This window comes from Antechinus flavipes, chromosome 5, assembly GCF_016432865.1.
Source record: "Antechinus flavipes isolate AdamAnt ecotype Samford, QLD, Australia chromosome 5, AdamAnt_v2, whole genome shotgun sequence".
In the NCBI taxonomy this organism is placed as follows: Eukaryota; Metazoa; Chordata; class Mammalia; order Dasyuromorphia; family Dasyuridae; genus Antechinus; species Antechinus flavipes.
In genome coordinates, this window is record NC_067402.1 from 86,301,519 (window position 1) to 86,314,546 (window position 13,028).

At 36.2% G+C, this 13,028-nt stretch overlaps 1 protein-coding gene across 3 annotated transcripts in view; it reads right to left on the minus strand.

Annotated features, from left to right (window-relative positions):
* DPP6 (dipeptidyl peptidase like 6) overlaps window positions 1-13,028 on the minus strand; it is a 1,012,545-nt gene that overhangs the window by 173,521 nt on the left and 825,996 nt on the right. For all 3 annotated transcript variants that reach the window (XR_007947662.1, XM_051961469.1, XM_051961470.1), the window contains exons 9-10: window positions 3,348-3,502; window positions 1,175-1,272 (exon numbers count right to left, since the gene is read on the minus strand). Coding sequence is in view for 2 of the 3 variants with exons in the window: in XM_051961469.1 (XP_051817429.1) it covers window positions 1,175-1,272; window positions 3,348-3,502 (253 nt within the window). In the remaining variant the exon portion in view is untranslated. The remainder of the gene's footprint in view (window positions 1-1,174; window positions 1,273-3,347; window positions 3,503-13,028) is intronic.

The following is a 13,028-nucleotide window of genomic DNA, read 5'->3' on the forward strand; positions in this document are numbered from 1 at the left end:
CAGTTTGATAGTTGAATTTTATGTTGCAGGCTAGAGTTGCAAAACTCAAACAATACTGGATCTCAGTGTTCATTTTGACATAAACCAATTCAATTTGTGATGTATGAATTATCAAGCCATGGCATCATTGTGCTTCCTTACCTGACCTACTCCCTTTCTAGAATCTTAGGTGTAGAACTTCAACTAGGACAATGCTACCAGAACTTTGCTCTAAGGAAGGATATTGTGGGGGGCCAGTAGCATTTTTTGGCAGTTTACTTCCTATCCTGCTTTGTTCTGCCCCCATCCTCTTCAGAGGGATATTTACTACCTCCTTTGGATCTTAGAAACCTCATGCTATATAACAAGTTTGCTTTTTCCTTTGATGGCCACATTACAGATGATCACTAAACCTCAGCAGCTGCCTCCCACCCCCCTCTCCTGGATCAACTGAAAAAAAATGGCTATTTCCAGTTCTGTATATATGGGTACATGTAGTTGGAACAACGTATAGAAAAAAATCCCACTTTAAGTGAGGATGGGGTTGAGAATCTTCTTGAAAATACTAATAAATGAATCTTAGAAACAAATCCATTTTCTACATTTGAGTTCTTAGCTCAAATCTAACCTTTTAATATGATCCAATCTTTTAATATTAGAAATGACTCCCAATCAGGATATCTTTCAGGAAAATACTCACTTCCAATACATATGATTGTCATTATTTTAACAAAATTTGGGCATTACCCAAAATACCACTGTTTTGGCCAGGAAAGGAAGAACAGGGGACACAAAAGAGAGAACATAAGTGGGTGGCTCAGAGGTTGAGCTCACCAACCTACTGGCAGTATAAAGTTTCAGTGATATGCAAAAAGCATATTTCTGTTTTCTAAGACTGGTGGTTGAGTGCAGTAAAGAAATGTCAAATATATTTTTCAATAGGTTGAGAATTCTTATTTTAACAAAAGAGATTTATCTATTATAGGTATGTTCTGCTTTAAAGAAATACTGAGTTCAAAAAATCCTAATCTGCTCAAAAAGATAAAATATAGAGTTGGGTCACACAATAGTGGAGAAACCCAGAATGTCTGTTCCTGAGAAGCTCATACTGAGAAATATGAGACAGAATGATTAAAATATTGGATTGAAAACATATTACTAACATGTGCTATGGGAAAAACATAAAGAAGCAAACCTCATTCTTGGATCATCTGGTGGTGTCATTTCCAGATCATGAGTAGGCCCATTTAAACCGATGACATGTAAGGAAATGCTTGGATTTTCACACCCAGCCTAGGATACAAAAGAGAACAGGGATAGTATTAGTAATAATTGACACAATACTTTTTTTTGCCTTGTAAAAGATTTTCACATTTATTTCATGGGTTATACAAACTTATGGACACTCCTAAGACATAGCCAACAGAATTTAATTCTCATAGAGAATGGCTAAAAATGTTCTATGTTGGGATATTTAACACTCTCGTTTGGGAAATACGTGGGGATTGGATTGATTTTCTTCCTTCTCAATTTCCTGTCTCTTTCTCTTCCTCTCTATAGCACTTTCCCCCTATCATCCACAACTTTATCATCTGCTAGAGAAAGAAGAGGGAGAAACCAGAAGAAAGTAAGGAAAGAGTTTTGGAGTAGCAAGATGACCGAACAAATGGGAAGTTATTCAAGAGGAGTTTTCACAGCTCTCAAGAGGGATGAAATTAAAGCCTTCCAAATAAGATTGAGTACAGTGTTCTGCTTTGAACTCCTCTTATATTCTTGCTATTGCCAGTTTGGCTGTGGTATGTACCCACCAAACATATTACATACCCAAAATACCACTGTTTTGGCCAGGAAAGGAAGAATAGGGGACACAAAAGAGAGAACATAAGTGGGTGGCTCAGAGGTTGAACTCACCAACCTACTGGCAGTATAAAGTTTCAGTGATATGTAAAAAGCATATTTCCAGTTCCTAAGACCGGTGCTTGAGTTCAGTAAAGAAATGTCAAATATGTTTTTCAATAGGTTGAGAAATCTTATTTTGAGGACCACTTCTACAAGGAGGAACTGCAAAATATTTTTGGCTGGAATATGAAGGAGACCTATTTAACTCACAACTCTCCAGTTCCTAAATATGCTAGGGATTAGCATCTTTCATGCTTAAAGGAACTTGTCCCTGGATTTATCAGAAACTGAATGGGCAAAATGAGGGATCCTTTCTCTCTGGTTTTTTTTTCACTGTGAGGAGAGATATTTGTCATTCATTCAAAGAGATACTAAATAGAGAGACATTCATTTTATATTTCTCACACTACAGAGCTTAAGGATTGGGTGAAAGAACTGGGAAAAGAGAAGGACATAGAAGACATGAAAATACTTTTTTCAAATATCTGAAGGGCCTTCAAGTAGAAAAAAGATTATATTTTTCCTGCTTAGCTCCAGAGGGCTATATAAGAAGGAATGATTCGAAAAGGCAGAGAGATACACATTTGATTTAGTGAAGACCTTCCTAACAGAACTCTCCAGAAGTGACATGGACTGTCCCCAAGAGATATTGAGATCCCACTCTAGAGGTCTGCAAGCAAAGCCTAGATGCCTACCTTGGTGGAATGTTGTAAAAGGTATTTCTACTCAAGTAAGAAATGGGTGCAGATGATTTCTGAGCTTCTCTATGAAATGATGACATTCCCACATAGTTCTCCCTTTATTTCCCACCATGCTCTGCTACTGGCTGTAGAATCAAATATATCTACCTCTGGATGGTGGCTATCATAGTCATCAGTTTGTACACATTGTATCCTCTCTTTAGTTTCATGCAAGTGAACTGCCAGTATACATTAAAAATGGAAAAAATACTGAGCTAAGAGTTGGGAATCCTGAGTTCTGGTTTAAACTCTGCTATTGCTTTGTTGTGTCACTTGGATTAAGTTATTTAAATTCTCCGTGCCTCAGTTTTCTCATATGTAAAATAAGGAGACTGGGCTAGATGATCTCTAAGGCCCTTTCAGCTCCAAATCCTATAAATATTCTATGATTCATGAGTGAAGGAGGGAAAAAGAATGAGGGTGGGAGGCAGATATAGTCACTTACTGAGGGAAAACAAGATTTTTTTAAAATTCTATTCTAAAGTTTAGTTAAATGACTAACCCCAGCTTAGGCAAACACAAAAGGTAAATTTACCAACCATCAAATTTAACTAAACAAAGATGGCAATTTAATGAGAAATAATTAATCTTTTCTCTGTTTACTGTAACGCTCATAAGCATCTCTGATTAGTACATCTCCACATCAGAGTCAGCTGAAAGCGGAAAGACCTATGAATAATGCAAGCAATCAGTTCAGCAAAAGGAAAAGTCGAGTGCCATTTCTCTTACCTTGGGATAATGATAAGGCTTAACAGTGGGGTAGGTAGCGCCAGTGTAGGTGGGCAGTTCCATGATGGGCACTCGGGAATCATTGATTGTGGCATAGGCTAACCTAGTCCCGTCTGGAGACCACCAGTGAGCAATGTGAGTCTTGAAAATCTCCTCTGGGAAAAGAAAAGAAAGTAGAGGAAACAGATGGAATAGAAATCAGTTAAATGCCATTACAAATGGTATGATGTCCAAGAAAAAGCACTACCTCCACTTCTAGGTGGCACAGGGGGCAGAGTGCTGGACCTGGAGTGAGTAAGTTCAATTTTTTTTCAGTCAGGTTCTACTTTGTGACCCCATTTGGGGCTTTCTTGGAAAATGTACTGGAGACGCTTACCATTTCTTTCTCCATCTCATTTGATAGATGAGGAAGCTGAGGCAAACAGGGGTAAGTGACATGCTCAAAGTTACATAGCCAGTAAGTGTCTGAGGTTGATCTGCATTCAGAAAAATGAATCTTTCTGACTCCAGACCCAGCACTCTCTATCCATGGTGTTATGTAGGTGCTTCTGGAATTAGGAAAACCCAAGTTCAAATCCAGCTTCAGATACTTGCTCAACTGTAAAATGCTGGGTAAGTTGCTTAACTCCTGTTTGCTTCAGTTTCCTCATGTGTAAAAAAGGGTTAAAATACTATCTCCTATAGTTGTGAGATAATAATTGTAAGGTACTTACTTAGTACAGTGCTTTGTAATATTAATTCTTAGTATGACTTCACAATGTCTTGTATGTTTTCGTTCATTTCATGGGTATTCAATAAGTATGTGATGATAATCACAGCTTAGAAAAACTTTGTTCAATTCAAACTTTTATTAAATATCTAATACACAGTAGGCATCATATTAAATGTGGAGGAGACAAAGATAAACTGATACAATTGCCTCTCAAGAGGCTTCCACTCTTTCAGAAGATATCAAACCTCTAATCTCTAACTGATCATTAAAAAAATCAACTATCAGGAATGATTTGAAAAGTTGATTTTTGGATGGTGACAGGTCTTAGATCATGTAATATGCAGCTGTATCTGGATTGAGGTCAGGACCTCTGACACCTAACTATATGTTCTTTTTATCATACCACATTCAATCACATGTTCCACACAGTTTATAGTTCTCTTCGGATACAGGCAGAATGTGAAGTTCTGGGACTCAGTGAGATTCTCAAAAGTAAATTTCATTCTGATCACTATAGTAAAGTAGGAAAAAACATCTTAGAAAAATTCACAAAGGTTGAAACAAAAAAAATCTGTGGAATCATTCTCAGTTATCTGATTTTGGAATGGAACTATTATCAGCAGAGACCAATAGTAGCCAATCAATTAGTAAATAAATAACATTTATTGAGTTGCTACAGAAGCACTATTGGAGGGAAATCTGTAGGGGTTATGTTTTACAATGCTCTTATGAAGCTTATAAATTAGTTGGGGAAACTGGATGTCTGGCTCACCTTGAAGAAAAAATATGGATGTATGTACGCCTTAAAGTAAAGGGCATATCATCTACAGCACCATATTGCATGCATGCATGTGGACAGAGAGTTACATTTGGTGTCAGCAAATCCTGAGTCCAAATCCTGCCTGTGTGACCCTGTGCATCAGGAAGACCTGGTCCAAAACCTCTCTCAAACACTTATTAGCTACATGATATTTTCAAATTCAGGATCAAATGAGATAATAGATACAAAGTACTTTGCAAACATTAGAAGTATAAAAATGCTAGATATTATTATTGTTAATGACAAGAAAGAATAGTAATCTAATAAAGCTTTTGGAATACAGAATGAATGAGCATCCACTATATATGTCTGATCATTTCAAGATTAAAATCTTTTACAGTGACTAATTTGTTTTCCAAACAGATTTACGATAGTGATGATCAAAGGAAAAGGTATATAGATTATAGAAGGAAGAAGGGGAAATGGAGAAAAAATATAATAAGAAAAAAAAAGGATCTGCAATTTCTCTATGTCTATAAATGGCTGGGAAAGTGACTTCACATTCAAGTTTGGAAATGAGGTGCATTGAAAATGAAAATGAAAGGAGTTAATTCTAACCCATTCTCTTACTACAGTGAATAATAGAGATTCTAGTAGATGGTAACCTGGAAAAAATAGTCATCATTTGCAATGCAATGAAATTTGCTGATGATTCTGCTCCATTCTGATGGCACTTCAGGGCTAAAATGAAATGTTAACTGAAAGTTTGCTTGAGTGATAGCTAGAAGTGAACAGCATTCAAGGAAAGGAAGTGAAGGAGAAAAATGGGATGAATAGAGAAGCATGCTAAAAAAAATTACATTCCAATATCCAACAAAAATGTGTCTTAGAGTAGTTTTCAAAGGACATTAATTCATATCCAACACATGAAAATCCAGAATAGGAATTTGAAATGATGGACTGCCACGAAGAAGTTAATGAAAAAACTTGATTCTTAACTAATCAAATAAGCCTTGCTAGCTCTGTGATCTGGGAAAGACATTTAACCCTATTTGTTTCAGTTTCCTCATCTGTAAAATGAGTTGAAGAAAAAATGGCAAATTATTTCAATATCTTTGACAAGAAAACCTCAAATGTGGTCATAAAGAGTCAGGCAAGAGTGGAAACAACTAAACAAAAACAATACTTCTATTGTAAGCTCAGGATCATCTCACTCAAGCCCAGAGGGGAAACAAGACAATCCCCAAGGCTACAGAGGGTCAAACTATATTCCAGGCCATGTTGGCAAAGCCATATAGGACATGTTGCATAAAAGCAGACTCTTCTAATGACCCTTCAACCCTCAATTGCAATTCTACAAGTGATATCAAATTCAAATAGAAATAAGGCTGCTAAACCACGTAAAAGAATCTTTGTGGGTTACATATTGACATAGAAAACCACACATTAACATTACCTATGTTTTATTGTATTTTCATTAATTTTGTAAAATATTTCTTAATTACATTTTAATCTATTTCTGGATGTACTTATGAAGAGTAAGGACTTCATTTAGCAAATAGGTGATCTCTCTGTTCTAGATTTTTCACCTTCTGGGGTTTCATTTGCTACAGGGTTTTAATTTTGTTGTGTGTGTCACAGGTCACTTTGGAAGCTCAGAATAGCTTTTTTTAAAGCACAAAATTAAAATACATAGGATTATAAAGAAGATTAATTATATTAAAACAGGTGTTGCAACATTAAAACAAAAACATGAGCTCCAGGTTAAGAACCCTTAATTAGAAAATAATAACTAAAATATATAAGATGCTTTGAATTTACAAGAATATTCATATATATGATCTAATTTGAATCATAAAACAATACTATCAGGTAGATTACCTAAAAGTATCATAGGCTTAGTCATTTTCAATTGTGTCTTATTCTTCCTGACCCCATTTGGGAGGATATTTGTAAAGTGTTTTGCGAACATTACAGCATTTTTTGTTCTTGTTTCCATTTTGTCTAATTTTCTATGACCTCATTTGGACTTTTCTTGGCAGAAACAGTTGAATGATTTGCCATTTCCTTCTCCAGCTCATTTGACAGATGAGGAAATTGAGGCAAACAGGATTAAGTGACTTGTCCAGGGTCATACAGCTGGTTCCAGGCTCAGCAGTCTATTCACTGTACCACCTAGCTGCCAAAAAAAGTATTATTATGCTAGTTTTCCTACACACCCAATTTATTCCCAATAAGTCTCTTTTTCTGCAGACCTTTCTGGCTCTATCCAGATCAACCATCACATTAATCAATCAGCAAAGACATTTAAACATCTACTTTTGTGCTAAGCCTTCCAAAACAAAACATGAACAGTCCCTATTCTCAAATGAGTCTTCTCCTTCACTTGACAGTCAATGATCTCCTTTGGTAATGTGAATTAAACTTTCTGGATTCCTGATGGTGCTACTGTTTTCAGCTTGCTCCAGATCTTCCTGATCTCTGACTTTCTGAAGTCAGGGGCCTAAGGCTAGCTTCTGAGACCTCCAATTGATTAATCTGTGGTTTCATCATCATCATATGTCAGCCTATATCTTGATGCTGATTAAGTATGCCATAGCAACATTGAAAAGAGAGCTTGAACCTTCGCCCAGAAGAACAGTTCTGCAGGATCACAGATGACATTTGCCTATTACTTTGAAGGCATGTTTTATTTGAACTGAAGTAAAAAATCTAACAGTTCACTGAAGAGACCATCTCAGTCACAGTGGTGACGAATAAGTAATCGACATTTTTAGATGCTAGACTCTTAAGCCAAACAAAGCTGGAGTAACCTTAGCTATTTTCCTAAATGATGGTTCTTTAATACACTGTTCCCTCTGCAGTGGTTAGATTTTTTTCCCCTCCTTTTTCTTATATTAGCAGCTCATTAAAGAGATAATTAAGTGTAAGAAACTAAGGGGAAAAAAGGGACCGAGTAAACGAATTCTTGACATTTTAGCATTAATTACGGATGTCTTTATTCTGCAAACATTTTCTCCAGAATCTCTGGCTTAATGAGGCAGTTTGCTTGAATGTGGAACGCCAAGTGGAGTTTTAAAGCAGAGTTTTGTAGGGAGAAAATCCATTTCTTTAGACAAACTTAATTGTCTGAACCTTCACCTTGGAACATAAAAGAACATTTTGCCATTCTTGGAAAAGTAATTAAGTTGGGAAAACCTGAGGACATTTCTTTCCGTCACCTATCCCTACCCTATCAGTGTGGAGCCATCTTAGAGTTGAGGAGGAACTTAGGGCTATTTGCTATTAAATGCTGTCACATTTCCTTTTGAAGAGACAGAAAGATATATTAGTGTAGTGTCAGCCTTATGGAAGTGGTTGGACTTTTTCTCCAATTTTTTAATCACAGAATTTTAAAGGAGCAAATTTCATATGTTTGCCTACTTATGAAATCTGGCTGCTGCATAGCTGAAAGGATGCCAAAGGGCCAATCTGGCCAAGTGCATGAAAAACATGAAACTACATTTGCAGAAAGAATATAAGAACTCAGTTACAGAACTCAAGTGCAAACCCCACAATTGCCACTTACTACCTGTATGAGATTCAGCAAGTCCCTTCACCATTCTGCTTTGGTTTTCTTAATCTGCAAAAATGGGATTGGAGTGGGATTTGGTTAGATCATATTTCCTTCTTTCTTCCCTCTCTTCCCCTCTTCCTTCCTTCCTTCCTTCCTTCCTTCCTTCCTTCCTTCCTTCCTTCCTTCCTTCCTTCCTTCCTTCCTTCCTTCCTTCCTTCCTTCCTTCCTTCCTTCCTTCTTCCTTCCTTCCTTCCTTCCTTCCTTCCTTCCTTCCTTCCTTCCTTCCTTCCTTCCTTCCTTCCTTCCTTCCTTCCTTCTTCCTTCCTTCCTTCTTCCTTCCTTCTTCCTTCCTTCCTTCCTTTCTCCCTTTCTCCCTTCTTCTCTTCCTCCCTTCCTTCCTTTCTATAGATAGTTTTTTAAAAACCCTTCCCAATTATATTGTCTTCCCTCTAATAATTATTTCCTATTTGTCCTGTATATAGATATTTTTGTACATATTCATTTACTGGCTGCCTCCTTAGTTGACTTCCCATTAGCTCCTTGAGGTCAGGGACTGTCTTTTGCTTTTTTTGGATTCCCACTGCTTAGCACAGTGTCTGGCACATAGGAGTCACTTAATAAATGTTGAATGATTATTGAGTACTGATTTTAAATCCTTTCATAATCCATTCTCTTCCTATTCCCTCCTGCATGCTTGTGATCCAGGGATACCGGTCTCCTTGCTATTCTTCACACCAAATACTTCTTCTCCTAACTCCAGGTATTTTTGTGAACTATCCCTCCATGCCTAGAGGTCTCTTTCTCTGTTTCTGTCTTCTGATTTTTCTGGTTTGCTTTAAATCTCAGCTAAAATTCCACCTTTTGCAACAAGCCTAGTGCTAGTGTTTCCCCTCTGTGATTATCTCTAATTTGGCCTATGTATATCTTGTTTGTACACAGTTATCTGTAAGATGGGTCCCCATTATACTGCAAACTTCTTGAGAATATGGATTGGTTTTTGCTATTTTATGTATCCCCTATATTTATTCCTATGCCTGGCATTTTCATAGCATGTGCTTAGTAAATGCTTGTTGATTGATTAAATGGTTAATTAACTAAAGGACAGAGTGTGGGAGAAGGAAAAGTTATGACTTAAAAAAAAAAAAACACTTTCTAGATGTGCTGATTAAGCCCTAAATCCCAGAGCTGGGCAGGAGAATAGAAGGAAATAGGTCATTTATGTCAAGAATGGGTTTCAATACAGTGTAATACTACTAATACATACTACACCAAAGCACTGTATGCAATGGGAACTCATTAAAACCCTTTTAAATGACTGGTATACCAAAGACATAATAGTTGTTCTAAAAGGTATTTCCTAATGATCTTCTCTTACAGTATGTGCCATTCATACCTAACCCTTTGGCCTAAACTATCTTTATAAATGACAGTAGCTCTTCTCTTCACTTGGGCTGTGGTGACCTAATTCCAATACAGCTTTTACCTATGGGTTTTATTACTGAGGATATACACCTCAAACCTTTATTGGAGGTTTCAGAGATAAAAGGCTGCTTTTCACTCAACTTCATAAAAAAACATTATTAGAGTATAACCTAAAAGGCCAAGTCTCATATTGAACCAGAAAACCTAAAGGAGTTTGTCAATAGGAAGTATCAATATGGCTAATTAAAAAAAGAATTTGGAGAATAGAAAGCCTATATAGAAGAAAAGACAAAGTCTTTTGAGAAAGGAAAATAAAACAGACAAACCATCCAGGGATCATCACTGGTATATATCATATAAAGATAATCATTTATCCAACAGGAGCCTACTGTTTGAAAGTTATATGCTAGATTCTTTCAGCTTGGGCAAGCTGAGCCACCTAGACACAATACTTTTTTTCCTTCTCTGAAATAGCAACAGCATCACTAAATGATGGAAGAAATCTGATTCAGAGAGCCTGAGCATCTGGGAGCATGATCAACCTCGGGAGTTCAAGGAAGTCACATAAATTGTTACTCTTCTTGTCTGTGAAATAGGGACAATAATATCTGTTTTAACTATTTTTACATGATTGTTTCGAGGTAAATGCCTTATAAACATTTCATCATTACACAGTTATTATTTTTCAATATGAAAATGCACAGGCAGACATACTCTCATGCAATGGTCTTCAAATTCTCAATGCTCATAATTCAGGACTCCTAAAAGCTATATCCAGCTACCTTTACCACATTCAAAAATAAAACACATTTAAAAATTATTAATTTATCTAAAATAAAAATACAAGCTATTATGCATGGATAAAAATGATACTTTTATGGAAAAATATTTTCCAAAATAAAACATTTCCTGAGAAGAGTGGTATTATTTTATATATTTGTGCAGATCTCCTTAGCTTCAGCTTAACAGAAAATAGCAAGAGTCTTTTATTTGCTTCCATATTTAATCTGTTGAATACATTGCTTTGGTTGAAGTATATGAAAAAAATTCACTTCATAAAGATATGTAGTTGGAAAGAGGAAGAATATTTTAATAGGTAATTGCTTCAAGTATAGATATAAAAAACAAAGCATAATTAATAAATTTAGTAACTGTTTATCTCTGCCATGGGAGGCAGCCTGATACATATGACAGCTTCTGATCTGTACTGGCAAGTCAATGAATCCATCAATGTTTTAGGGACCTCTTAAGATCTTTAACCTTTGTGACACGTTCAAATCTGCATTGGAAGGTGGATTTTTCCCATCCAGATTTTCCCAGTGAACTAGAGGACCAGTGAAATCACAGCACCAGCCCTATCCTTATGTAAATATAAACTATTATTTTCTCATTGGTATGAGGATTCTTTTCAAGATCACAGATTATAAACTAGACCATGGCCTCTCATCTTTGAGAGAAGCAATATGGTATAGTTAAAATAGAGTTGAACTGAGAACTAAAAAGATCTGGACTCAAGTGAAATCTAGGATACATACAGACTATGTGATCTTGGGCAAACCATTTGATTTTTTAGGGATTTAAGTACTCTCTAAAAATTGTCACTTACAGAGAAGATGTGATTATTACAAACAGAGCTTTAACCTCACTGACTCATGAAAGGGTCTTGGAGAATCCCAGGACTCTGTGGACCATACTTTGAAAACCACTGGTTTGGAATATTTTATCAAAATGACAATTTTTTCTCTAATAATATGTTATAGGGGCAGCTAGGTGATTCAATGAATAGAATACAAGGTCTGGAGTCAGGAGGACTCAAGTTCAAACCCGTCTCAGATACTTAACTAGTTTAATTTAACAGATACTAACTCTGAAAAAGTTACTTAATCCTGTCTGCCTCAGTTTCCCCATATATAAAATGAAGTAAAGAAGGAGATGGCAACGCACTCCAGTAGCTTTGCCAAGAAGACACCAAATGAGTTCACAAAGAGTTAGCTATGAGTAAAATGACTTAACAACAACAGTATGCTATAATCTCAAGATTCAATATCTGGACGTGATGTCAAGGATAAGGGAAAGGCAGAAGAGATTTTTGATTTTAACAATATTCTTTGACCAAAGTCAAGTCAGCACCCACAATATTTAGAGAGTACTTTATATCCCTGAAAAATTAAATGACTTGCCACATAGCCTGAATGTATCCTAGATATGACTTGAATCCAGGCCCTTTTAGTTCTGAGTTCAACTCTCTTTCAACTACACCTTTTTGCCTCTCTCAAACATGAGAAGACATGTTCTAGTATAATCTGTGATCTTGGAGAGTTCTCATACCAATGAGAAAATAATAACTGATTGGATTGGTCCTCCAATACATCTCTTAAAGAGTTATAAAGGTCTTAAGAGTTCTCTACAGTACTGATAAGATCATTGACTTGTCAGTACAAGTCAGAGGTCCTTATATCTACCAGACTGCCTCCCATAGCAGGAACAAACAATTACTAAATTTGTTAATTATACTTTGTTTTTTAATACCAATATTTGAAGCTAATTATTTGTTAATATGAAACTTTTTGCCTTGATCTGATATGTAAATATAAAGAAATAGGGACAGATGTAACTCTTGATTATATACTTCCCAAAGCTCGAACAAACAGAAAGATATTGCCAAAGACAAGAGGCTGTTGTCAAAACAGAAGTATAAGTTTACTGTGACATAGTTGATAAATAAATAGCTAGTAAACAAACTTGGTAAGAATGTATTGATTTATACATGTATAAGCAGAGAAGGTTTATTCTCTCTAGGACTTAAATTATTTCCTGCTACAAGTTAGGTTTTTTGGGAAAGACAGGGAGGAGAGACTATCAGGATGGACTAGGAGAAAATTGTATCTCTAACAAGTGGCAAAAAAGATGAAGGTAGGGAGTCAGAAATCTCTGGGGCTGATTCCTAATTCTGAAGGTCACACAGGTAGTAAGTATCTTAGGATGGATATGAATTCAGGAAGATGAGGTCTGACTCTAGGCCAGTAGCTTTATCTGCCTCACCACTTCCCTGTCCATGGGACATAGGAAGGAAACCAAATTCGGGGAGAATGACAGAAGATCTCTTGACAAAATTTTGCTTAGTGGACCAATGATTTAAGCTTAAATCCCTGACAACATTGTAGCTAGCTTATGAGACATCTACTTGTATTGCAGATCCTGCTTCTAATGTACCCCAACATGAATGGTGCA